The following is a 27,268-nucleotide window of genomic DNA, read 5'->3' as shown; positions in this document are numbered from 1 at the left end:
ACGTGCCCTGGCTCTATAACTAAACAGAGTCTGAACATCCAGACATGAATATATGACGTATCGAGAGCTTTTCCAAAGTGACAGTATAGCTTTAAAGCATAATTTCCATTCTCATAAAGTAATGGCCTATCCTAGTGATGTGCCGTCACTTTAGGAGCATAAAGCATTTAGGTTTTCCGACGTGTTATATTAACTTTCATGCAAATCAATACTTACTTGACACAACACTTGTGTTGGCAACTGTGGGCACAGTTACAGCGGGTACAGGAAGAGGTACTGGTGCTGTTGCAGATGTTGGGGCAGGGGCGGGTGCAATGGCATTGCTCTGATTAACCCTACTGTCTGGTAATTTATTATCAGGCAAGGCAATAGATATAAGGGAGAGGAGTCTGAGCAGTTTCTCCGTAAGCAGTGAACTCCGCCGGATGACAGGGTGAGATAACATATTCATGAGCTGTCCCAAAGGAGAGGCCTCCAGGCTACACTGCAAGCTTTCCGCTTCTCCTCCAGAACTTACAGGCACAGACTTTATAGACGTTTTCCCCTTACGGCTCACATTCATATTGTCTAACTTAACTAACAAGTCCCAGAAGTCTGTGGAGATGTTGCTTGCCCCACTGTTACCAGATTGAGTAGGACAGGGGCTACAAGTCAATTTTATACTCCTCTCCTTATTTTCACTGTTTTCTACGTTGCACTCTTTGGTCCTCTGCTGTGTGAAATGGCTTGGGAACACCTGAGGAAGGAAACAAACAGTATAAGCAAAAGGACTACTAGTAGAAAAGAGTATGGAAACAGAAGATACTTATTAAACATCCTATGAGGACCGTTCGAATGATGCTTATACCACACGAGAACTTTGACTACATCCTTCAACCCCAATAAGACAATCTGAAATCCCTTTCAGGGTGCGTTCACACGTACAGGATCTGCAGCAGATTTGATGGTGCAGATTTGAAGCTGCAGATTCAAAGCCAATCAAATCTGGGCCTTCAAATCGGCTTCATCAAATCTGCTGCAGATCCTGTACGTGTGAACGCACCCTCGGGGTAGCTTTACATGTACCGTATCGCAGCGGATTTTATGCTGCCGATGCGCAGCAGATTTGATGGGGTGTTCATTTGTTTAGTAAAAACTGCTGCGTACCTGCAGCAGCAAATCTACTGCGATACAGTACGTGTGAGGCGACCCTTAAAAGAAAAAAAACACATTCATGCTGCAAGAACCACAAACGATCTGGGCAATCCCTGGCCGCTTCTCCCCACTCCAGCAGCCTTGATTCCTAGATTTCTCTATAGCTGCACAGGCAGAGATCTAGCAGTCAAGACTGGCAGCAATCACAGATCCAAACGTGTTTTTACATGAAGGAGAGGAGAACATTTGGCCGACAGCTTCTGACAGTATATTGACTTTAAGCTTTGGAGACCCAGACTATGACCGAACAGTTTTAGCTTCCATACATAGTGAAAAAAAACCTATAGCCCTGCCATCGAAGTAGCTACCAAGTGGTATTCTTTACATTTCCATTGCTTAACTTTCCAAGAACTTTGCTTTACAGTCACTGAATAGAAAAGCCCTCTCCTTTTGAGTAAGTTCAGGTCATAAAGCCAACAGCATACTAAGGGTGCGTTCACATGTATAGGACCTGCAGCAGATTTGATGGCCCAGAATTGATTTGCTTTGAATCTGCGCAATCAAATCTGCTGCAGATCCTGTAGGTGTGAACGCACCCTAATGCAGGTAATCTGTTCCCTAAACGCACCAGTAGCACAGATCTCTTCTGGACTCCAGGCTTATAGATGTCGTCTGCACAGATACATGGTGCAAAAACGCGATTGTATGACTCACTCATATGAAGTCAGGACATAATACTCATGCCCTTGGCTTCACGTTTAAGACGGAATACCTCAGAACTTTTGCCAGGTTCAGTCATCTCTACATCTAGTGCCTACTGTGGCCAGGATGTACCAATTCCTACTACATCCTTGAAAGTCAGTCAAAGAGCCAAGCATAGTCACATTTACTATAGTGAAAGCATACCTTGGCTAACTGAATAAGAGTGTCCAACACATGCCTGCACACCACAGGGGCAGCTTGTGGGTGAATGTGAACAGTAGAGCCGCAAGCTGCATGCTTTTCTGTGTGTTTGCGTCCTAAAGATCTCTGAATTTGGAATATGTTTGTTCGACAGCCAAGAGCGGCGTCCATTGAAACAGAGAGCCAGGACAGCTGGTTAGAGTTCTTGGATTCCATTTTGTGCAGCAGCTCAAGGGGGCGACCATCGTGGCTGGCAGAACAAGCCTTTGCTGATCCCCTTTTATCACTTCCTCCAAGAGAAGTCTTGGGGCTCTCTATACAGAGTTCACTTTCACTGCTCCGTTGCAAGATGGACAAGAGGCTTTTGATAACCCAGTTGCGGGTCTGCGCATGGTAACAAAGGTTTCGCAAGACCCTGTGCAGACGGCTGGTGTTTAATTTTGGCTCATCGACAAACAGCAGAACAAGCAAACAGGAGAGCGCTTCATGATCCAATAACAATCGTCCTCGCAGTCGTAGTAAGCTGTCCACGTTACTGCCTGCAGGCCTGTAAAGGATAGAAAAAAAAACCACATAGGTCAGTACAGTCAATATTCACACCATAGACATCCTTATTCATTCAAAAAAAAAAAAAAAAGATTCTGTGCATGGTCCATATATTCAGACTGTGTTCTGCGGAAATAGACATGGAGCTGCTGGCATCATAATTCATTATGCTCAGAACCAGTATTAATCTTTGCACGGCTGTAAGTGCTGTAGCACAAAGATTTAACCGATTTCGAGCTCCTGGTATCAAAATTAATCATAATGCAGGGAGTTGCACAATACTGGTCCATAGGGCTGGGCGATTAATCGAATTAATTCGATTAATCGCCCAGACAGTTAGAATCGATTTGATTTTTTGTGAAAATCGTAAATTCGATTTTCACAAAAAATCATTGCGGGCGGCGCGGTAAAGTGTCGGGTCCGGAGAGAGTTGCAGGACGGCGCGGTGAGGTGCAGGGCCGGCGGTCAGGAGAGATGTGGTATCGGCGGCTCCAGCCTCTTCACAGAGCCGCGGCTGACCTCTCCCGCCCCTTACACGTTAGTGCCGCGCTGAGCTGCGTCCCGCTCTCTTCCTGTCACACGTGCAGGTCCTGTTCTGTGGAGGAGGCGGCAGGGATCGCAGCAGAAGGAGAGAACGTCGCTGCCCGCTGTACAGCTCCAGGACCCGCAGCGACGTTCTCTCCTTCTGCTGCGATCCCTGCCGCCTCCTCCACAGAACGGGACCTGCACGTGTGACAGTAAGAGAGCGGGACGCAGCTCAGCGCGGCACTAACGTGTAAGGGGCGGGAGAGGTCAGCCGCGGCTCTGTGAAGAGGCTGGAGCCGCCGGTACCACATCTCTCCTGACTGCCGGCCCTGCACCTCACCGCGCAGTCCTGACACTTTACCACGCCTGCCTAGTCCCCCTCAGCTGCCCCATACCCCCTCAGTGTCCCCTCAGCTGCCCCATACCCCCTCAGTGTCCCCTCAGCTGCCCCATACCCCCTCAGTGTCCCCTCAGCTGCCCCATACCCCCTCAGTGTCCCCTCAGCTGCCCCATACCCCCTCAGTGTCCCCTCAGCTGCCCCATGTCCCCTCAGCTGCCCCATACCCCCTCAGTGTCCCCTCAGCTGCCCCATACCCCTGAGTGACCCCCAGCCGGCTTCATATCCCTCAGTGACCCCCAGCCTGCCCCATACCCCTCAGTGACCCCCAGCCGGCTTCATATCCCTCAGTGACCCCCAGCCTGCCCCATACCCCTAAGTGACCCCCAGCCTGCCCCATACCCCTCAGTGACCCCCAGCCTGCCTCATACCCCTCAGTGACCCCCAGCCTGCCCCATACCCCTCAGTGACCCCCAGCCTGCCCCATACCCCTCAGTGACCCCCAGCCTGCCTCATACCCCTCAGTGACCCCCAGCCTGCCCCATACCCCTCAGTGACCCCCAGCCTGCCCCATACCCCTCAGTGACCCCCAGCCTGCCCCATACCCCTCAGTGACCCCCAGCCTGCCCCATACCCCTCAGTGACCCCCAGCCTGCCTCATACCCCTCAGTGACGCCCAGCCTGCCTCATACCCCTCAGTGACCCCCAGCCTGCCTCATACCCCTCAGTGACCCCCAGCCTGCCCCATACCCCTCAGTGACCCTTAGCCTGCTTCATACCCCTCAGTGACCCCCAGCCTGCCTCATACCCCTCAGTGACCCCCAGCCTGCCTCATACCCCTCAGTGACCCCCAGCCTGCCCCATACCCACTCAGTGACCCCCAGTCCACCCCATACCCCCTCAGTAGTACTACTACACCCATCATCTATACCTGTACTACTACCACACTCCTCATCTTTACCTGTACTATTACACCCCTTATCCACTATACCCTCACTACTACTCCCTACCTAGATGAAGGCACAAAGAAGATCGCCTATACTATATGGGGGCACAGAGTACATAGGGCACATATTTGGGAAAACTACTTATATGGGGCACACAATGTGTTTGTCTACTACATGGGGGCACAGGAGGAGCACTGTTACACTGGGAAACAATATAGTTGTCTCAAACGTCAATAAAATCGTATCTGATGCTGCAGGGAGAAAAATGTCCTATTTATTTAGCAAAAACAAAAAAATCGAGATTTAAATCGAGAATCGTCCAAAATTTTTTAAAAATCGAGATTTTATTTTTTGGCCATATCGCCCAGCCCTACTGGTCCATAGCACATCTTCCGTGCATGGACTGTAATTACGGAATGCGTGAATGCCCCCTACCACCACCAGTCTGCAGTCACCCCATCGATTAGTCTGTTTTGCCTGTAATATCCCTTTAATGAGGTGAATGGTGTTTGCATACCTTGTGTGCGTGCTGCTGCTCCCCATCTGGAAAGTGCTTCCTCTTTGCACCGCCAAGCGTGTGTACTGTACACCCCTGTTTCCACTTAGGCGGCTTGTAAATGCTGAGAAGGAGAGGACATGTTCGTAAAACCCATGAAAACAGTTTTGCGTCAAATGGATCTCAAGTTACAGAATCTATTTAAAGGTTATTTACGGAATGTTTCCACATTGCTTTCAAATCTAACATGTATTTCCCAGACAGAAAACCTGGGGTGACCCTTGCCTTGCCCTGTCTTACATCAGGTGGCCCCAAATTCTCCCAAAAAGATTCTGTGGGCAATCTACCTTAAAAGGGGTATTCCCACCTCAGATAATATAGATACTCTTGTAGGGCTTGAGAAGTTAAATATTCTTGTTAATACATTTGTTTGAGCTAGAGTATACTTATTTATATTATGCAGTATACACACACATTAGCTCTCTGTACATCTACACTACACCTATATATACACCAGTCAGACTGCTACTTTTAGAGCAGTGTGGTTGTCTGTAACCTAGAGAACGAGCTGTCTACAAGGGGAGAAAAAGCGCAGCATTTCAGGAGGACGAAAGTTTACTAAATGAATGTACTTAACTTGATGAACCGTACAAGATTATTATATTATTTTAGATGGAAATACCCCTTTAAACAAACAATGAATGAGAGAAACCCTTAAAGAGTTACTAAAATATTTCTCTGGTCACAGTTCATGGCAAAGATGATATTTATAAGAGAGTTCACCTGGGCTTCTGAGGATGGCAGAGAGTGCTGATGTGCTACTGTGTCCAAACAGTCTTTCATGCATGAGCTGCCTCTGCCGGGCCTCCTGCTCCCTCCGCAGAGCCTGCGCCTCAGCCGCTATGTCTGGGGGCATTACTGCCAGAACACTGTCTTCCATGTCCTCTAGAACACTACGGCGGAGATCGGATGGCAGAGTCTGGATAAAAGTCACGGGATCCATTGGGGTGTCAGATGTGGTGTTCTGTGCCAACTCTCTTCTCTGCTGTTCTGCTCTCTGCTGAGCTAAAACCTTTCAAAGTATAAAAAGATAAAAAGTTTACAAAAAAAAAAAAAAAAAAAAAAACACTAAAAAGGTTAAAGACTGTTATATAAGCACACCTCTTCCTGTATAGCGGGTGGTAAAGCAGCTAGGAATTCTGGGCTGACTTCAGTGACACCTGCACTTCCTACAACTGGGGGAGGAATAACTGGGGCCGCAGTTGGAGGAGCCCGAGCAGGTGGTCTGATGCCAAGTTGGTTTTGTAGCACTTCTCTGCGAATATCTTCTGGAAGGGCTGCCAGAAAGGATGGATCCACTCCTTCAGGTAAGTTTATACCTAAAAAGCCAAAAGTAGTGTGTTTTTTTCTATATGTAAATGTGAATATACATAAACACAAAAGGGAATTAAAAACCATCTCACCAGCTAATGGATCCTCCTCCTCGCTACTTGTGGATGGCAAAGGTTCTTCCAGAATACCACTAGAATCTGTTGCTAACAAGGCTACACTGGGGTCTCTGGTGGAAGGCATTTCAGCAGATGGTGCTGGTGGAGAACTAAAAAGCAAATGCAAAATTAAAACATGGAAAAAAAGTACAAAATATTGCTACAGAAGAGAAAAGAAACAGTAAAGCATAGATTTCAGATGCTATGTATAAGTCAATACTACTAAGGCATAGAGCTCATTCACCCCCATACCTGTCATCTCCAAGCTGAGACAACACTTGTCCCTCATTTGCAACTGGAGGTTCCACAGGCTGCTGGCCAACAGCAATGCTAGTGGTGACCACTAGTGGCTGGTCTGGATTTACAACTACAGATGACTCTCCAACTCCTTCCTCCAGTGGCCCAGACGCAAGGCTACTAGTATCCATAGGAGATCCCTCCAGCTGACTGCTAACAGCAGTAAGAGCATCAGAATCTTCTGCTCTCTCTGGGGAAAGAGAAGCTAAAAAGAAGAGAAAAAGAAAGATTACTCACTGTAAACGTTATATGGTCTTCTAAGATACAAGCTATACAACAATCACTAATCTAAGCTGATACTATACTAGGCATATACTAACTGATGGTTGGTGCTGGTGATAGCTCCATTTGAGTAGCATCCCCCTCTGCATTGGGTCTCCCTGGTCCAGACTCCTCTTGATCAGCTGGCATGAGTAGCTGGCCAGTGTCCTCCGTACCAGGCTCCGTGTGCAAGCTTTGGGGCAGTTCTACCAGGGAAGCCTCTGGAGGATGAGCCCGTAAAGTAGGATCCAAAGGAACAAGCTCTGGACTTGTAGGGGTTCCTTCAGCAGAAGATGGGGCTGTAGGGAAGTTCTCAGGACGGCCACTTCCATCTTGATCTTAAGTAGGAATAAGAAGTCAAAATAAAAATCATTGTAAATGCGACGTTAAAGCATATCAATTGAGCTTCACACAATGAACAAGAGCTCCTTTGCATATCACTGCTTCTAATTTAGAGGATAATAAAGCATATATATCTATGTATCTATATCTGAACAAAGAGTGCAAACATCTCACGTTAAACTAAATCAAATTCATGATACTGTTGGCATCTTGGACTTGTATGAAAAATGCCACACCATTAGGAAGGCAGTAAGCTGTATAGTTATCACCAAAATAGGGGCATAAAATGCCAGCCCCTTACAACAATACAACTTACTACCTCACCCTGAAGAGGGCCAGAGGTCACCAATGCACTGAACATTAACCATTTCATCCTATACAGGTAAAACAAACATTAATAAAACATTCTAACATCATCCTTCATAGGGATTTGCCTTCTGAAAATGCTGCCGACAACAGATGCCGCAGGAAAGACAGTAAACTGTATAGTTATCTCCCAGATCGGGTGTGACCCCAAAACTATACAATCTACTACCTCACCCTGAAGCACCAAGCAATCTTTTGTCACATGAGCCTGTAGAGAGTGGGAAAAAAGAAAAAAGGGAGCGAAGTAGAAGAAATACCTGCAAGGCTCAGCTCAAATGAAGCGTTCCTCTTGGAGTTTGCAGCCTAACGTATGTTATAAAAGAAAAAAAAAAATTGTCAGACCAAGGCAGTGTTTTTTTTTTGTTTTTTGTTTTTTAAACAAAAACACAGGGGGTCGGACTTGAGTAAGCAAGGAGACCTGAGGATTTTGATCCTTCGAGTCCTTCTCTTCCTTTGCCTTTTCGGCCATCTTGGCCTCCTCTTCTGCTAGCTGTTTTCGCCTCTTTTCTCTTCGCTCCTCCAGCTCCTCATCTCGCAATGCTTCGAGGTGGTTGATTATAGGAACTTTAACCACTGTCCAAAGACATGCAAAATCTTATTAGATATTTCTGTGCATTTTCAAGTAGAAAAGTAAATTACCACAAAAGATAAATGAAAGGGTGTTGTGTGCTGAACAGGCCGGTCATATACTGTTAGGATAACTTTTCCCCTAATTCCCATATGGTGGCACTGCAGGGAGTCAAAATGTTCTGAATACTAGACATCATCAACCTCCTGTTATTACCTATTAGATCGGTGCTTTTCAATTCCAGTCCTCATGATCCACCAAAAGGTCATGTTTTGAGGATATCCATGATGCACTGAGGATACTTATATCACCTGTGAAATACTAAGGAAATCCTCAAAACATGACCTGTTGGTGGGCTGGAATTGAGAAGCACAGTGCTAAATTAAAGAATTACTGACAATCATGTCTCATAACAGGTCAAAAGTTACTGATCGGGTCTCCTTCCTGAGACCCGCCTGCAATCCCAGGATACAGCTGAGGGGAGCATGCGGCAGTGTACTCCACTCCCTGGCTGACAGAACCACCACAACATTTGTCTCCTTTGCTTCATAGACTATAATGAAGTGAATGAGGCAGATTTAAATTGTAATCTTGGGATAGAAGCAGGTCTCAGGAATAAGACCTACTGTGATCAGTATCTTGAAGTTACTGCAAATGACAAAACAGTATGAGAGAAAACAATTACAATATAATAGCACAAGCCCTCACCTGATACACAATCGTGCATGCTCTCAGCATCTAACACCTTGCATTCTTCTGTCCACCGAGTCAAAGCAGTAGGAATACTAGAAAGAGTGCCTTAAAAAAAAAAAAAAAAAAAAAAATGAAATATAAATCCTGAAACGCACAATCCAATCAAAAAACTATAAATAACCAATATGTACCCCAATGAAACAACTGAAAAGCAAAAAAGTTATCAAGTGACAAGTACACCATTTACATGCATCATTCAAAGGGTAACTCACCAGCCTGACTAGTAGCCGTGCTCTGATCATGGAAAAAGTCATCTAACAGTTCATCATCAGAGCGAGCTATAATATGGACATCGTCGTTGCCAACAAGGAGACGTGCACGGCCACGGTTTTGCAGTGGAAGACTGCTGCTTAGTTGTAAAATGTCTGCAGCAGCAGAAGGTCCGAGCAACCTACAAGATTATTGAATAGTGTGAAAAAATTGCATCCAGTTATAATAAATAAAGAATCTTAGTAGATCTGTTGAATCTCACCTCTGCAGTATTAAAGGTGGGTTCGGCTGCCGGTTACCGGGATAGTGAACATGAATGGTGTGGCCAGCGTTAGCAGTTATCTGACGAAGAGTGCGCTGGCTTCTGCCAATGCCCTGTGCAAGGCGAGTTGTAGACGTACCACTGCCCAATGTGAGGGACCCATGGTCTGCATGACGCACCATTAAAGGATGAGTGGCAGGGATGTTACCAGGAGAAGGAGGAATGTCAGCTGTAAAGAGAATATATGGTTGATCTAACTTATCAAGAATATGAGGAAAGTACATCATAAAAAATACACTGATATTTGTAGCTCAGAAATCTTACTGGCATTCGAGAACATGTTATCAAACTCTATAATGAGATCATCCTCTCGGTCAAATCTTTCAAAGCGCACAAGGGGGGATGCATTCATGTCAGGGTAATCTTCATCCAGCTCCATCTCTGAACAATCATCATCATCGTCTTCATCCCCTTCTTCACCCTCTTCATCATCCTTAAAAAGGGGAAAAAAACAAACTGTAAAAATACTTTGCAACAAAAAAGCACCATGAAAAGGAGAGATCCCCTGTGCCATTTTGCTACTCAAAGTGTTACACAACATACCTGATCATCTTCATCTTCCTCCTCCTCTTCTTCCTCCTCTTCCTGACTGTCATCTTCATCTTCATTGCTGCCACTACTATCCTCTTCTTGTGTATGTTCTTCTTCATCCTCAGGGTCTAGGATGTTCATAGAGTCTGTTATAGAGAACAATAAAAAGCGATAATGTGGACAAATACAAGTCTAAACAAACATTACCAGGCCTACTTTCCTATCAGGCCTAAGTTGGTAAAAAAAAACTAAAAAAAAATTCAAAATCTAAGTGACCTACCTTCCCTGTTAGCCTGAAGTGTAGACGCTTGGCTCAGGTTTGTAGGAGCCTCGTCCATCAATACATCTTCCTGTGACTCATCTTCCCCCACACGACCTCCTGTGACAGCAGAAGGGACATTTAATCGGTTAGCAGGTCCATAACACAGAAGTATTCTATACGTCTATGACTACAAATTGTGAGTGACTTAGACCAGTGCTTCTCAATTCCAGTCCTCATGGCCCACCAACAGCACTCTGATTTTTAATAGACGGTGTTAAGTTATTATGAAGTCCCAGTCTGACGGTGGGTCTAAAGACCCAAATAGACATTATATATCACTAAGTTACCTTGAGTCTAAGCCTCTAGACCCAGGGATGAACCCAGAATGTCATCCATATTAAAATGTGTGAATGTTAAATGGCACGTTCACACAGGGTGGAAATTATGCAGATTTTCTTGCAGACTGGAGCAGCGGATTACAGAACACACATGGATGAGATTTCTCAAATTCCAATAATTTGCTGTGGGTTTCAACAATTGACCTGCACCAAAAATTGGGGTTCTCCAGGCTTAAAAAAAACAAGACTCTTCCAGAAAGAGCAACAATCCTGCAGCTCAGTTCCATTGAAGTGAATGGAGCTATAACACCACACACATCCTGGGAAAGCGTTTATAAAAAAAAAAGTAGCTGTGCTTTTTTTAAAATCTAATCTTTCAGATTTGAACCCTTTCAACACAAACAGATTCTGCTGTGGATTCACTCGAAATGTTTTACACAGATTATACAGGTAAATAAGACAAAAGGAAGGTACCTGCAGCCCCATCTCGCTCTAGCAGCTCATCTATCAGATCTTCTAACTCAGTCTCTACCTGAAAGACAAAAAAAAAAAAAAAAAGTTAACATAATATAAATGTACATATTCCAAAAAGAGGAAGACTTTACAATAAAAATATCGTCACCTGCATCTCCTGGGTGCTAAGAACTTCTGGCTGTCCTGCTATGACCACGGTATCAGTCTCTGCCTCTCCATCCATAATATCTCCATCTGCCACTTCAGCCTGGGAGACGTCAGGGTCTTCCTCCTGAGCTTCTGCTCCTGTTTCCCCTAAATGACCCAGGTAAATGGAGTTATAGTGTGTTGTGAAGAATAATTTGGTATGATCAATATGAAAGTAAACTGTGACTTTACAACATGGTACCTGTATCTGGTTGGTTACTGTTTGGGTCCCTGGGAGCACCAGGAGCGTCCTGTTCAGATTTATTTTTTCCAGATGCGCCTTTACTCCCAAACAGACCGCTTGGCTGGTTCACTATCCGTGACAAGGTCTCCAAAGGCTTCAGAGCAGCATTCACAGTGTTCGCCATATTTGGACTACAAAATGGGGAGGAAAAATATTCATGACAGAGAAAGGCACTGGTGGTAACACAATTCAATCACTGCTTTAGAAACTACATGGAGAAGAACCAGTGTTCACACCTTGATAGATCGAGGCTATGAGGCACCCTTGCCAGGTCACTAACAAGACCTTTCTTCAGGAAGAGACGAATTATATTGTTCATGCCATTGTGCTGAGTTTTAGTGGTGGCGCTGCTGTAGAAGCTTGACGTGGACGGACAGGACTCCATTATAGTGCTAATAATACACATCACAGCCTGTAACCTACAAAATAAAAGACAAAGTGTGAAGTAAAGGCACTATATAGTAATAGTGCTTTATATAAGGTGTGCATGAGGGAGGGCTGTCAAACTTCCTTTAAAGGGGGTATCCAACACACAGTCACTTCCTTCCAGAAAGAGTTCGCACCATTTGTCCTCAGTTTGGGTGTGGGGTTTTGCAGTTCAGTTCTCCTTAAGCAAATACAACCTGAGGATGGGGTGGCACTATTTTTTCTGAAGGAAAGCAGTTGTGTTTTTTTTTGAAACTCTGGACAATCCTTTAAGCAATTCATTCGGTAACACTAGAAACCCAGCTGACCACATATTATAGTGTAACATTAGGTTTTATAAATGCTCTAGTATGTCTACAAGCTCTCATGATCCCTATTGTTGCAGGGAATAGACCCCAGTTGTTCTTATTCTAAATTAAATGGATATGACAGATAGGGAAAATTCACCATGCACCAAAGCAGTCACTGAATAGTCTTTGAGAGTAAATTTTTACCTGGCGTGTTTCTCTGTACTCTCAGCCATAGCTAGTGCACGACCAAGCGCTGCTTTTACTTCATTCACCAATGCTACCTGTGCATCAGTACCACTTCCAGCTGCAGCCAGGCTGGCTAGGAACAGACGTGCCAAGGCTGGGGTGTCCTTGTCCTCAGCATTTTGAGTGTGAGGAAGGAGATGATCCAAGACAAAAGCCAGTACACTGCAATCCTGTCAAAATTAACAGAGTAACTCAAAGCTCCCAATCTGCAAAAATGTGTGTGTGTGTGTGTGTGTGTGTGTGTGTGTGTGTGTGTGTGTGTGTATAATATATATATATATATATATATATATATATATATATTACACACACATATTATATTCCGAATCTAGTTCTAGATTGTAAATACCTCCTTAATGAGCTCCGATTGCCCCGCCGTGTAGTTGTAGTTTGCTATGAGCGTAGCAATACCCACGTAAGACCTGACAAGCTCAGCCAAGAGTCGAAGTATAGTAGAAGTGGGCAGCAGAGGTTTGCTGCCTTTTGCCTTCTGCTTTCCTTCTTCAGAGTTGCGGTCACCCTCCTTGTCTTTTTTGCCACCCTCACGGTTTTCTTCTGGGGTTAGCGCCGCTATAAAATTAAGGGCAATAAGATTTTTTTTTTTATAGCTGTGAGCACGATTATAAGCCCTGCGCTTCTAATAAGGGATGGCAGCGAGTGACACATAGTAGTGCTTATATACAACACTTACTTTCTCCTTGAGGGGTCCCAGACTGAGGAGTCTCTGTGGATGAATTGTCACCAGTGAATACGCGCGCCTACAAATAGAATGTTAAAATAAGAATTAAAGCACATGTAAAGGATTATGAAAGTAGTTAAAATGCGATGTTAAAAAAGAAACAATGCTTACATTGATGGCAAAGCTACCCTGGGGATCGAAGTCACTGCCTTGTCTAGTGAGGTCTCGATACTGCTGGAAAACTTCATCACCCATGTCTTGCAAGATCTGACTGACTTCTTGGTTCATGCCCACAGGTTTCGGCTCAGTCTTTTCAGTCACTATAGAAGACCGTGGATATAGTTAGGAGATACAGCGACAGGATAAAGAAACAGGAACAAGCAACATTAAGAATTCTCTAACGACCATCCATAAAACACTAAAACCGCAAGCTTGCCCTATGGCAGAAACTAGAGAAGAACCACTGATCCATTTGAACCCTGAATCTATATCTCCTTTTGTAAAGTCATAAATTAGCTGTCCCTCCATTAAGAAAGGTGGAAGCACATGGCTTCTGGGAACCCACATTTTTGGTAATAGGAGTGCTGCATACACAGCCTCTCTGCACCACTCCTCCACAGGTTATGCATGGTATTTACCTCTTTCCTTTTTATATTATTTCACTTGAATGTTACGATATAATAATTACGAGTAATATTACGAGTTTAAAAACTCAGCAGATAAGCCCATTCAAAGGGAACCTGTCTCGATGGAGAGTAGCACCAAACCAACAGTTTGTGTTGCCTTTGATACGTCTAACACCGGCCACGTTCACTGCTCTGGTCCTATTAATAGAATAGGACTTGTGGGACATCTACTTGGCAATGCAATCTTTTGGTGTCAGCTGTGGCAGCACACCTTTTTGCATTACTCTCCATGACAGGCACCTTTCTTGTGCCTGTCATTGGGGGACACAGCACCTGTGGGTATAGGCTACTGCCACTAGGAGGCGACACTAGACAGAAGTAGTGACTCCGCCTGGCAGGCTATACCCCTTCTACAGACACCAGGCTAACTCACTTTTAGTCTAGTGTCCGTAGGAGGTAGACACAGGTGCCATGCACCTCTATTATTTTAGTTTTATTTCTCTCTTTCTTGGTTATCAGGGGGACCGTCGGCGTGGGCTGCCACACCAGACGTAGCTTCCCTCTAAGGGTGCACGGAAAGTTTTATTTCCCTGCGCCGGTCACCTGTCCCCCACCGCCCGCTCCCTGTGGCAGGATGCCGGTACCCCACCCAGGTGCGAGGTGACCGAAGGGGTGACCCTGCGCGCACATGAAGTCGCCGGACAGGTGAGTATCTCCTCTGTCCCACCTGCCCCAAGTCTTCTCTTTGGGGTCTCCCCACCCTCACCCCTTCCCTCCTGGGGGGATTGTCCTGCCTAGCGTTTTTAGGGACCCTCTTCCCCCTCCTGGGGTCTCTATCTCTCCTGGGGTGTCGTCCTGCGCAGTGTCCTTAGGGACATTGCTGTCAGAGGTTAAGTCAGGGTGGATTCCCTTCCTCCCCACGCCTCAAAGCACAGGGGTCTCCAGGGGGTCTCTGACTCACTTTCCCCCCCTGGTCGTGGTGTCTCTGCCGGGGGTGGCACAAGGGCACTGGCAGCAGCTGCCGGGGCTAGCTGGGCGATCGCGTCTTCTAGCGCTCCGCGCTGGCGTCCTGCCGCCGCCGGCCTGCTCCATAAATTTAGGCCCCAGCTTCTGCCGGAGCTAGGCCGCATCGGCGCGCAGCCGTGACGTCACGGGGGCGGAGCGCCCGCCCGTTTTCAACCCTTCCCGCCCGTCTACCCAGTTCCTATTGGTGTAGCCCCCACCTTCTCCTCCCTGTGCTCCCTCCCTTCCTCCTCTCCCCTGCAGCCAAGCAGCTTGCGGACGCCTGCTGTTATCACAGCCTGTCAGCCCCACAGCTCCCAAGCAGCTTCAGCTCCAGTACAGCAGCTACAACTCCCTGTGCAACAGCAGCTCCAGTACAGAAGCTACAACTCCCTGTGCAACAGCAGCTACAACTCCCTGTGCAACAGCAGCTCCAGTACAGCAGCTACAACTCCCTGTGCAACAGCAGCTCCAGCGTGCAGCAGCTAGCATCCAGTGCAGCATCCAGCACGGCAGCAGTTCCAGGGTCGGGTAGGTTCACCCAGTGGGTGATATCCCCCTCCTCCACTCCCCAGGCTAACAGCCCTAGCTACTATGTCTGGTCCCCGGGACGACCCCCTAGGCAGCTTGCTCCCGCGGCTGTGACGACACACTTTGCATGTGCTCGTTGCAATAAGAAGTTCCCTCTGCCTGCTGTGCCTTACCCCTTGTGCCAACTCCCAGGAGGCCCCCCCTCCAGGTTCAGGTTTAGCCTCTCCTGAGTTGGCTAGGTCCCTGTCCCAGGCGATCGGTGACCTCTCTAGCTGTCTCAGGTCATGATTCATGCCATTGAGCGGTTGCCCTCCCAGGCATCTCCTGACTTCCCTTCCAGAGGACGACCCCATAAGAGACCAAGACTCTGTCTCACGGTCACCCTCTAGGTGTTCCTCAGACCCTTCTCCGACAGATCCACTGCAGGCGGTTCTGCTTCCCAGTGACCCCTCTCCGCCACCTCGGGGGACCCCTCTGACTCTGCTTCAGAGTCTGACAGGGAGGATCAGCTGGCCTCTGCAGTGCAAGCCTTGATCCGTGCAGTGCGGGACACCTTGCATAATCATGAAGAGTCCCCTTCTACATCCAAGAGTGAAGTCTCCTTCAGTTGCCATAAGCGACAACCCTTGGTTTTTCCCAGCCATAAGGATTTGAGGATCTTCTAGCCAAGGAGTGGAAACACCCTGACCGGCGGATTCCATCCTCTAAGCGTGCCGAGGCTTTGCTTCCCTTCTCCCCTGACTTGGTCTCTACATGGACGGTGCCCCCATCTGTGGACCCTCCGGTTTCACGACTTTCCAAGTCTACTACTCTGCCTCTGGCAGATGGTGCTTCACTCACTGACCCAGTGGACAAGGAAATCGACACTTTTTCGAAGTCTGTCTTTATTGCAGCTGGTTCGGACCTGCGTCCTACCCTTGCTGCATCCTGGGTCAGCAAGGCTTGTTCCTCTTGGGCCAGGCAGTTAGTCCTGACCTTTCCCTGTACACTCCACGCGAGGATCTCGTCTCTGGGCTCGCAGATTCTGCATGCGTCAAAATACTTATGTGACGCTTCTCAGGAAGCCGCTCGTTTTTCTGCTCGCGCCCTGGCAAACTCTGTAGTCATCCGACGCTCTGTCTGGCTAAAATCCTGGTCAGCTGACGCCGCCTCCAAGAAGGCTCTGACTTCTCTTCCCTTTGCAGGAAACAGACTTTTTGGTGAGCAGCTGGATTGAATAGTCTCAGACGCTACCGGGGGGAAGAGTTCCTTGCTCCCTCAAAACCGGTCCCGGCGCCCTCAGCCTCTCAGGCGTTCCAGTCATTTCCATTCCCTTGAGCCTCCGACACGTTGTCGCCCGGCTAAGGATATGCCTCCGGCTCCTTCTAGGAAACCCTCCTTCAAACCCCGCCCATCCTGGCAGCCCCGTTCTCGCCCTTCTAAGGGTCCTGCCCCCAAGTCTTCTTCCTGAAGGTCCTTCCCCACTCAGGTCTCTCTCTCTCAAGTAGGGGGTCGTCTGCTCTCCTTCAAGGAGATTTGGCTCATATGTCCAATGTGTGGGTTCGGGAGGTGGTGTCTTCAGGATACAAAATCGGGTTCGGTCCGTCCTATCCTGAATGTGAAGCGGCTGAACAGGTTTGTTCGCCTTCGGCAGTTCCGCATGGAATCCTTGTGATTAGTGGTCGCGTCTCTAGAGCAGGACGAATTTCTTGCGTCTATAGACATCCGCGACGCCTATCTGCATGTTCCCATTGCAGCCAGTCATCAACGTTTCCTACGTTTCACCGTCGTTTCTGGACATTTCCAGTTCGTTGCCCTGCCCTTTGGGCTAGCCACGGCGCCTCAAGTCTTTACCAAGATCCTTGCACCTTGCACCTTGATGGCTCTGCTTCGGTCAAAGGGGGTGGCTATCTTGCCCTACCTGGACGACCTCTTTGTAAAGGGCCGCTCCAAACAGGACACTCAATTACCAACAATCTTCCCTACTTTCCACCCGCTCTATGGAGTTTCTCGGGATGCTATTCAACACAGAGACGGCCCGCGTTCTCCTTCCTCCCAACAAAGTTGCCTGTTCCATTCGCCTTTGCACGTGAGTCCTGGGCAAGATGGTCTCCCCTTTCGAGGCGATACCCTTCGCTCAGTTTCATTCGCGCCCTCTGCAGCGAGCGATTCTATTTCAGTGGGACAGGCCCCCCCTGTCTCTCCACAAGGAGATCCTCCTGTCCCCTGCTGTTCGCAGGGAGCTTTTTTTTGGTGGTTGACATCTCCGGTGGTCCTTTCTCCCCCTCAATTGGCTGGTCATCTATACGGATGCCAGCCTGTCCGGGTGGGGGGCTGTCTTTGCGAGCCACACGGCTCAGGGCTCTTGGTCACCGATGGAGGCTCGGCTTCACATCAATATCCTGGAGCTCCGGGCCATCTTCCTCGCCCTGTCTTAGTGGACCGATCTCCTGAGGGGTTTTCCGGTCCGTGTTCAGACCGACAACGTCACCGCCGTTGCTTATCTGAACCGTCAAGGCAGTACCAGGAGCCGTTCTGTCATGACCGAGGCCGCTCGCATTCTCCATTGGGCGGAGAGTTTTGTTCCAGCTCTCTCGGCAGTCCACGTTTCCGGGGTGGACAATTGGGCAGCGGACTCCTACAGCCGCGAAAGACTGGATCACGGCGAATGGGCTCTTCATCCCGGGGTGTTTCTTCTAATCTGCCGGCGGTGGGGATTCCCAGACGTGGATCTCTTCGCCTCCAGGCTGAACCACAAACTTCCCCACCTATGTGACTCGAGCCTGGGATCCTTGCGCGTTTGCGGTGGACGTCTTGGTGATCCCATGGGAGCAGTTCTCCCTGGTTTACGCCTTTCCTCCTCTGCCCATTCTCCCACGAGTCCTGAAGCGCATCAAGGCACTCAGCATTCCTGCCATTCTTGTCGCCCCAGACTGGCCGCGCCGGTCCTGGTACACCGACGTAGTGCACCTCCTCGCCGACGCCCCCTGGCGTCTTTCCCTGTGGACTGACCTCCTTTAACAAGGGCCAATATTCCACCCCAATTTACCTCAGCTGAGTTTTACGGCATGGCTATTGAGATTTCGGGGGTTTTCGGAGCCAGTCATCCAAACCATGCTTAACCCTTAGGGGACACAGCCAGTTTTCATTTTTGCGTTTTCGTTTTTCCCTCCTCGTGTATATAAGGCCATAGCGCCTGCATTTTTCCACCTAGAGACCCAAATGAGCCCTTATTTTTTGCGCAACTAATTGTACTTTGCTAAGGCAGATGTAATTTTTGCCTAAAATGTGCCGGGAAACCAGAAAAAAATTATATGTGTGGTGAAATTGAAAAAAAAAAACGCATTTCTTTTATTTGGGGGAAATGTGTTTTTACGCCATTCGCCCTGGGGTAAAACTGACTTGTTATGCATGTTCCTCAAGTCGTTACGATTAAAACGATATGTAACATGTATAACTTATATTGCATCTGATGGCCTGTATAAAATTCAAACCATTGTTAACCAATATACGTTCCTTAAAATCGCTCCATTCCCAGGCTTATAACGCTTTTATCCTTTGGTCTATGGGTCTGTGTGAGGTGTCATTTTTTGCGCCATGATGTGATCTTTCTATCGGTACCTTGATTGCGCATATATGACTTTTTGATCGCTTTTTATTACAATTATTCTGGATTTGATGCGACCAAAAATGCGCAATTTTGCACTTTGGGATTTTTTTGTGCTGACGCCGTTTACCGTGTGAGATCAGGAATGTGATTAATTAATAGTTCGGGCGATTACGCACGCGGCGATAGCAAACATGTTTGTTTATTAATTTATTTATTTATTTTTATTTATAAAATGGGGAAAGGGGGGTGATTCAGACTTTTATTAGGGGAGGGGGTTTTGTGTTATTAAAAATACATTTGTCTTTTACTTTACACATATACTAGAAGCCCCCCTGGGGGACTTCTAGTATATGTACTCTGATCTCTCATAGAGATCCATGCAGCTGCAGCCAAAAGCAATAGAATGCCGAGCCGGGATCAGCGCCATTACGGAGCAGACCCCGGCCCGGTATGGATGCAGGGATCGCCCCCCCGCAATCGCGCCGCAGGGGGGCGATCCCCCCACTAGACCACCAGGTATGGAGATTAGCTAGTATTTAGAAGCAGCTGTCAACTTTGACAGCTGCTTCTAAGTACTTAATTAGCGGGCACGGCGATCGGACCGTGCCCGCTAATAGCCGCGAGCCCGGGCTACACGCGGCACCCGGGATCGCGGCAGTTCAGAGGGTGGTCGCCGCGCGACCCCCCTCTGAACTCCCATAGCGGCACGAGGACGTTCAATAACGTCCTGGTGCAGCTATGGGTTAAGGCCCTCAAGCCTCAGTCGGCTCGGAACTACCATCGCGTATGGAAGGTCTTCTTTTCTTGGTGTGCACAGAATAATTTTCACCCCTTGGTGTGTTCCACGACCAAGATTCTTTCTTTTTTTGCAATCCGGTTGGATAAGGGCCTCAGTCATTCCACCTTGCGTTCTCAGGTTTCCGCCCTGTCTGTTCTTTTTTAGCGGGCTCTTGATTTTCACCCTCAGGTGAAGACTTTTCTCAGGGGGTGGTCCATTTGGCCCCCCCTTTTCGACAGCCTGTAGAGCCCTGGGACCTTAATTTAGTCCTCGAGGTTCTGCAAGGTCCTCCCTTTGAGTCTCTACGGGAGGTGTCTCTTTGTTTCCTTTCTTGGTAGGTTGCCTTCTTGATGGCGTTTACGTCCATCCGTAGGTTGTCTGAACTGGCAGCGCTCTCTTGTCGCTCCCCTTATCTGGTCCTTCACAAGGACAAGGTTGTGCTTCGCCCTCCTCCTTCCTTCCTGCCGAAGGTCGTGTCTGCATTCCACCTTAATGAGGACGTTATTCTCCCCTCTTCTTGCCCTGCACCCTCCCATCCTAGGGAACGGTCCATGCATTGTTTGGATCTTGTCCGGGCCATACGGATCTAATTGTCAGTCACTGCTTCCTTACCGCCGCTCGGATTTCCTGTTCGTGGTCCCGTCGGGTCCGCGCAAGGGGCTGGCTGCCTCCAAGACCACCATTAGGCGTTGGATCAGGACGGCTATCGCAGAGGCCTACCGTGTTCGTGGCGGTGCGGGTCACCGCTTTTTCTGCTCGGGCTGTGGGGGCCTCTTGGGCGGTACGCCATCAGGCCTCAGTGTCCCAGGTCTGCAAGGCCGCCACCTGGTCTTCAGTTCACATTTTTACAAAGTTTTATCAGGTACATATCCTGGCTTCCTCTGACGCCAGTCTGGGCCACAAGGTTCTGCAGGCTGCCGTGTGTTAGGCAGGCGGCATGGGGATTGTCATCTGATTTCCCCACCCTCTGGGACTGCTTTTGTACGTTCCACAGGTGCTGTGTCCCCCAATGACAGGCACAAGAAAAGAGGATTTTTGTACTCACCGTAAAATCCCTTTCTTGTGGCTTCATTGGGGGACACAGCTCCCACCCTATTATTTTGAGGTTGTTTTCTTTAACTTTCCTACTGCTTGTGACTAAACTGAGTTAGCCTGGTGTCTGTAGGAGGGGTATAGCCTGCCAGGCGGAGTCACTTCTGTCTAGTGTCGCCTCCTAGTGGCAGTAGCCTATACCCACAGGTGCTGTGTCCCCCAATGAAGCCACAAGAAAGGGATTTTACGGTGAGTACAAAAATCCTCTTTTTACATCTTTGCACACATGAAAGGGAACAAATGAATATGACTTATTACGAGCCCCTATTTAAAAAAAAACAAACAAAAACATTCAAACCCGCTGACAGTTAATTGATAAGGCATGAAAAATAAACACTGCACCTTCTTCTGGAGCATGATACGCTGCCAGGGCATTCAACATGTCATAGATAACCTCCTTTATCGTATCAGGGATGACAGGAAGAGTGGATGGCTTCACCGGTGTGGTCTTAACTAACTGTACGGCATTGGGGCCCTTGATACGGAGATTCTCAAACTCATCATCAGATGCTATGGGGGGATAAAGAAAAGGTTGAATTGTTAAGCAATTAACAAGGCTTCTAAAGCACGACTGACATTTATAATATAAACTCACCAGTTCCAGATCCTCGAGGTGCTGGCAGGGCTATGCGGATGCAGCTGTTCGCTACCTCAGTAAAGATGTCAGGGTTTCGGCATGCAGCAGGACCCAAAACTCTCAGAATATAGTTAATCTCACGAGACCCGAGGCTTCCTGATACCACTCCAGAAGTTGTGCTTCCAGCCCCACTTGTTGCTGCCGAACGCACAACCTGCAGGACGTGGTCAAAAGTCTTTGCTTTAGGTCACATTGTGGTAACAAATTGCACATGGAACATGTTTGAAACCTAAATACAACTTTTAATTAAGTCCCTGACAAACTGGAAATAGTTACACTAGTTCTGCATTTTCTTTTTGCAGATATATGACAATATAATAACAGTAACATAAAAAAAATGACGACAACATATACCTTTTCCATCGTGTGCTGCAAAGTACATGGATCCTCAATGATATGCCTGAAGAGCAGGGTAACTAATGGCGTAAAGCCATTGAATCCAGAGCTCTGAGTCAAGCTGAGAATCATGCGTGTACTCTTTAGTTCAGCAAACATCATAGCGTATTTGTGGTCACGCGTAAGACGCAAGCACAGCCGGAGAGTAGCGTGTAAAGTGTCTGGATCCACAGGTACACCAAGCATGCTGACACATGACCGGATCAGCACAGTCACCATCTCTTCTGTGAGCCCTTGGATTACTATGTCTCCGACTTTAGGCTCTTCAGGAGGAGATTCTCTTTCTATGGTTGAGTTTTCGGCAATCGGTGTAGGCTCTACATGAAAGGTAATGATGGTAACAAATCATAAACAATTCTTATAGTGTGTGTGTGTGTGTGTGGGGGGGGGGGAACTACAAGATAAATATAAAAGATAATATTGGCACATACCAGCCACTTTCTCCTCCTTTTGCTTGGTCTCAGTTTCTTTGCCTTCCTCCAAGGTCTTTTCGAGTTCCTGACCATTCCCGTTCTTGCCACTTTTGAGCAATCGTGGAACTCTAAGCAGAGTCAGCATCACAGGGCGTCGATTACCAGTCTCTTCATTTACCTATGGCACAAAAGTCATACAGGGTTTTTCACCTTACGAACATGCTTCTGTCAACTTATGACAGAAGAAAAGCCTCTACACAGCCTCAGTTAAGACTTCATTACCTGGACCATGGTGGTGAATTGCACAGTGTATCTCCTGCGACCAGCTGTAAATCGAACACAAGTCTCACCAGCTTTCCATGCAGCGTCAATGGTGCTGTTGTTGCTCGCACTGTAGCTACACCACCGCCCTGATCTGTCATCAAACCAACGCCAGTTGTTACCATTTGACTGTAGATACTGGAGAGGAAACACAAAAAGGTAACAACCTTTCACCTACAACATAACTGGAGAATTCACAACATTGTAAAGCAATTTAAAATATTTTATTGCGGGAAGAGTAAGTGCATCCACTAAATTCACTTTCCAGAGCCATTGACATGTTGCCAGAGATCATGTGATCGCATAGAATGACTTAGGCCTTATGCACACGTTCAGTAATATTTCCAGGTCCTGAAACAACCCGCTAAAAATTACGGATCTGTATTTTTTTACGGAAATACGGATGCCAAACATGTTACAATCCGTAAACAATTGATTCAAATGAGAGGATCCGTAAAAAAATCTGGGTCCGCACTGGGTTCGTACTAGGACATGTCCTTTTTTTTTTTTTCAAGATTGATTTTCATCCATTTCTGCTACTGATAGTGTGAATAGCCCAATAGACATCAATGTGCACTAACTCTGATCCGTAAATTACGGGATGTGTGAATAAGGCCATAAAGCTGCTGTAGAATTTAATAAGGGTGCACAGACAGCTCAGAACCACTAAGCCTTATGTAGATTGTAAGACATCCACCTGCCTATACACTAGAAGGGGAGTACTTAAGAACAGCGTGCAATACCACAATTTTAATACACCTCAAAATGTTAATTTACTCAGCAAAGTGATAACAAATTGCAACTTCCAAGTCCTTACTCTAGTGGCGAACAAATTCCCGGCACTCCAAATGCAAAGTGATTTATTCATGATCAGGTGCACTAACATACACAGAGTCAGGACGCGTTTCAGCGTTACCGCCTTTCTCAACAGGCAGTTGAGAAAGGCGGTAACGCTGAAACGCGTCCTGACTGTGTATGTTAGTGCACCTCTGATCATGAATAAATCACTTTGCATTTGAAGTGCGGTTGGAGTGCCGGGAATTTGTTCGTGTGGAATTGTATTGGTATCCACGAGCACCGAGTCACAGAGTGCCGACAATTGGGTTGAGAAGTACCTTACTCTAGTGGCGAGCGCATTAAACTTTGGTAAAACTACACTTGTAGACTACAGTACTGAATATAACAAATATATAGGTAAAATGGCAGGAGCAGCTCTCTCCTTATAATCAGCCTAGGCTGGCAAACCATTTTCATGTCCCTTGGAAGAACCGTGAGTATGAGGGTGTGCTAACATTCCATACACAATATGCACCCCAAAACATCAAGCTCTGTCCCCACCATCCAAACTTTCAAAAGCAACTTGAAAATCTCTTCAGAAAATCCTACAACCTGCAATAACCCCATCTCCCCTGCACGATGCTTTAAGCAGCTTACAACCTCTACTACGGTCTTCTTATAAGCCCTAGCTGACAGCATCATTACGCCTTTTGTTCCAGCCTCAATAAGCTTTTGTTTATTGTAGATGCTATTTTTTAATCATGTATGTGTGTTCTCTACTGTAAACGACTAACATGTATTATGCCCCGGAACTTAATGGTGCTTTATTATTATATTAGTATAGCCATTCCTTTATACGCTTTAACTAAGCATTCATATGGCTCAGCATGTGCAGAATCATGTGGATTATGAGCCTAGTCTAACAAACAACAACTAAAGGATTTTACCACCATAGAGAATAAATGGAGCTGCAGTAGAGTATACGCTCTACTACTATATTCTGAGTGGCATTTTGGGACTAACCCCTGGATAAGTGTGTACGTGGTAATACCCCTATACTGCAGCACCTCAGTTGGTTTTTTTTTCATGGAGTACCACTTTAAGATGAGAGAGTAATCTATTGTAAAGTTCCACATTATCCCACAATTTTGCGCAGGAAAATTTACCCAATTATCACCCTTCCTTGATGTCAGTATAATGGAACTGAACCATATTTTCTTATTATTAGAATGGAGGAGAATGGGGAGAATATAAATTAACAGTGGCTTTCATGTCTGCAGACAAAGCCTGAGTTGTTACGGCATGGCTGCCAAGAGTTGGGCCTGCCTCCACAGACTGAAAATTGATGGTTATTACTAAAGGCCATTTTACACTGGCTAAATGTGTTCCTAAATTGTGCGTTCAATAATCAGCCTGTGTAAAAGTGACAGCGATCAGCTAATGAGTGGGAAACCACCTGCTCATCAGCTGATCACATCTTGTGTAAAGACAAAAATTTTATGCTATTGGGCGCACGTGTGTAAACAGAAGATGTACGGTTAATAGCAATTTAAATGGCCACACGAATGACACACTGATTGTTCGTATAGCCCAGCCATGTGGTTCATCGCGCCTTGTAAAGGGACTGCAAACGAGCGCCATCTTGCTGATGGCCGAAGATCTTTGCATTTGAAAGAACCCCAAGTGCTGAATGAACTACACTGCCCCTTTTATTCCAAGCAGCAAGCAAAAACCTTTACACCAATAAAACAGTTACCCTGTTCATCTGCATTCTCCTCTTGGAGGAAATAGAAGTTTTCTCATAGAAATCAATAAGCAGTAGGACAGGAGTAATCCATCTGAAAAACAAAGTTATTATGAGAGGTTTATTCTAACTGTAAAACAGGAATGGAGAGGTGGATTTGTAGTTAAGGGTCTTACTTTGGTGTCTGCACTTCTTTCTGCTCCTTAGCCGCCTGCAGACATGGCTGAACCACCTCCAGTAGCTTGATCAATACATTAAGGATGCCACTTGTTTCTACGACCCTTGCACATGGCAGCTTCAACTCCTGTTAGAGGGAAAAATAAAAGTGAAATTAGATAATTTATGTTTGGGAGCAAAACTAATTGTAAATGCAAATAGATGGTGTAAGACAAGGATTCAAGAACTGGACAGAGTAACTAGTGTTTTGATTGGTGGGCATCTAACCCACAACCCACTGATAACATGAACAGGGGGCAGCTCTGTTCTTCATAAGTACAAGCAAGCGTACCACATTATAATCAGTATACACTGCTTTCACAATAGTAATATGGTGACAATGGGCTTTTAACATTCTCAGTGTTGATCTTGTTACAGAAGTCATCCCAACAAAGTTAAAAATCTGTCAGGGAGGTTTGGGAACATAAGAAAGCATACTTACCCAATCCTGTGCCCCAAAAGGGCTTGCTTACCGATTCCTGCCAGCCGCCAGTGACCATTAGCTCCTCCAGCAGCAATGTGACGTAGCCTGCCGATGGGCTGCCTGCTCAGCCAATCAGTGACTGGGGCGGGACACTGCTGCAATCACTGCCTGGCTAAGCATGCAAGCCCTCAACCAGGCCGTAAGGTTGCAGCTGGAGGAGTCGGGTACTTGAAGTCAGGAAAGACATCCGGCAGCTGACCGCAGAGGAGTGAGAGCAGCATAACAGGGGCAAGGCAAGTATACTTTAGTTTCCATATCCCCTGCCTGCCTGAGATTTTTAACTTTGGTGGGACTTTTCCTTTAATACTACTCATAATAACTACAATTTGAGAATAGGTACATTATACAAGTATAAAACACTACCAACCTCAAAGAGCAATGTCAACAAAAGGATTCGAGTGGCCAAGTTGGAAGCCTGAGGAAGGGTAGCCATCTGGCTTATCCATTCAGAAACTGTTTTAGTGTCACTTGTGGTCAATGGAAGAGCAGCCTTGATAAGAACATCTGCAGCTTCCCACACCTAGAAGAAAACAGAACACATCAACATAACTCCGTTTTATATTACAGTAATTGTTCAGAAACTCAATAAAAAACTTTGACAGTACTCACCTGGTTAACCACTTGCTTCAGAATCATGTCTCGATAGTCTGCACCATTTCGCTTTATAGCAGTCATGATGAGATCACAGACCCGGTAAACAGTGTCTGGTAACTCATCCAGAAGATGGAAGCAGCCTGGAAGCATAGTGTCTGTGAAGCCATGAAGCTCTTCTTGTTCCAGAGGTTCAGCATCTTGAAATTTCTCAAGACATTTAGCCTCCTCCTCCTCCTGCTTCTCCCTTGCCTTCCGCTCCTCTTCCTCTTTTCGGCGGGCAGTTTCCTGAAAAATCATTTTCAACAATTTCAATAGTCAAACTTTCATAGAAACTTTTCAGCAATCTACACATAGTGTAACCCTATTCAGATCTATAATTTCTATATGTCCAGCATATTAGAAAGGCTATAGTGACTATGTATGTGGCTACAAAAAAGCAAAACACAAAACAAGTTACTACACTCGTGAAGGAGGAAAAAAAATAAATAAACACAACGCTACCCCCCCTCTTTGTGATGTTTCACCAGAGGTGGAAGAACGGCTGTCACACCATGTGGGGGTGGGGGAGTACAGTGGATGGGAGAAAAAAGGGAAGGGAACATTGGTTTAGGAGGATGGGAGAAAGAAGAGCTCAACCTTTTCTAACGCAGGCACAGGAGCCCTTTAACAACATATACATGTCTGAATTACTGTTGAAGGCTCCCTCGTCTGCCCCTCTTTATCCCACCCGATCTTGTACTGTACCTCGGGCAGCTCTGCCCTCTGTTCCATAGGGATATCTTGTCCCAACGACATGGCAATGGCTCTCAGCATCTGATCTTCCTCTGACATACTCAAGTCCTGCAGAGCAACAACAGATACCCCTGTCAGTTGGGCTGCTCTGCAGAATGGGGAGGTC

General features: G+C 46.7%; 1 protein-coding gene across 11 annotated transcripts in view; it reads right to left on the bottom strand.

The window, feature by feature from the left end:
• The window catches only part of HUWE1 (HECT, UBA and WWE domain containing E3 ubiquitin protein ligase 1), a 70,440-nt gene that overhangs the window by 8,654 nt on the left and 34,518 nt on the right, over positions 1-27,268 (bottom strand). For 9 of the 11 annotated variants that reach the window (XM_069986438.1, XM_069986436.1, XM_069986439.1 and 6 more), the window contains exons 35-68: positions 27,115-27,210; positions 26,386-26,655; positions 26,144-26,296; positions 25,253-25,380; positions 25,089-25,170; positions 22,517-22,693; positions 22,253-22,412; positions 21,780-22,138; positions 21,384-21,579; positions 21,131-21,298; positions 13,342-13,490; positions 13,183-13,249; positions 12,841-13,061; positions 12,450-12,661; positions 11,766-11,948; positions 11,488-11,660; positions 11,248-11,393; positions 11,100-11,157; positions 10,306-10,404; positions 10,038-10,171; positions 9,759-9,927; positions 9,435-9,663; positions 9,175-9,353; positions 8,918-9,007; positions 8,060-8,214; positions 7,899-7,944; positions 6,993-7,271; positions 6,628-6,877; positions 6,352-6,485; positions 6,050-6,267; positions 5,672-5,960; positions 4,910-5,012; positions 2,041-2,584; positions 217-736 (exon numbers count right to left, since the gene is read on the bottom strand). In XM_069986438.1, coding sequence (XP_069842539.1) covers positions 217-736; positions 2,041-2,584; positions 4,910-5,012; positions 5,672-5,960; positions 6,050-6,267; positions 6,352-6,485; positions 6,628-6,877; positions 6,993-7,271; positions 7,899-7,944; positions 8,060-8,214; positions 8,918-9,007; positions 9,175-9,353; positions 9,435-9,663; positions 9,759-9,927; positions 10,038-10,171; positions 10,306-10,404; positions 11,100-11,157; positions 11,248-11,393; positions 11,488-11,660; positions 11,766-11,948; positions 12,450-12,661; positions 12,841-13,061; positions 13,183-13,249; positions 13,342-13,490; positions 21,131-21,298; positions 21,384-21,579; positions 21,780-22,138; positions 22,253-22,412; positions 22,517-22,693; positions 25,089-25,170; positions 25,253-25,380; positions 26,144-26,296; positions 26,386-26,655; positions 27,115-27,210 — 6,436 coding nt within the window. The remainder of the gene's footprint in view (positions 1-216; positions 737-2,040; positions 2,585-4,909; positions 5,013-5,671; positions 5,961-6,049; positions 6,268-6,351; positions 6,486-6,627; positions 6,878-6,992; positions 7,272-7,898; positions 7,945-8,059; positions 8,215-8,917; positions 9,008-9,174; positions 9,354-9,434; positions 9,664-9,758; positions 9,928-10,037; positions 10,172-10,305; positions 10,405-11,099; positions 11,158-11,247; positions 11,394-11,487; positions 11,661-11,765; positions 11,949-12,449; positions 12,662-12,840; positions 13,062-13,182; positions 13,250-13,341; positions 13,491-21,130; positions 21,299-21,383; positions 21,580-21,779; positions 22,139-22,252; positions 22,413-22,516; positions 22,694-25,088; positions 25,171-25,252; positions 25,381-26,143; positions 26,297-26,385; positions 26,656-27,114; positions 27,211-27,268) is intronic. The other 2 variants (XM_069986434.1, XM_069986440.1) reach the window with 2 other exon arrangements.

The sequence above is a fragment of the Dendropsophus ebraccatus genome, chromosome 10 (genome assembly GCF_027789765.1).
Source record: "Dendropsophus ebraccatus isolate aDenEbr1 chromosome 10, aDenEbr1.pat, whole genome shotgun sequence".
NCBI classification, from domain to species: Eukaryota; Metazoa; Chordata; class Amphibia; order Anura; family Hylidae; genus Dendropsophus; species Dendropsophus ebraccatus.
Note: the sequence above shows the minus strand (reverse complement) of the source record. Positions and strands in the feature narration are given on the sequence as shown.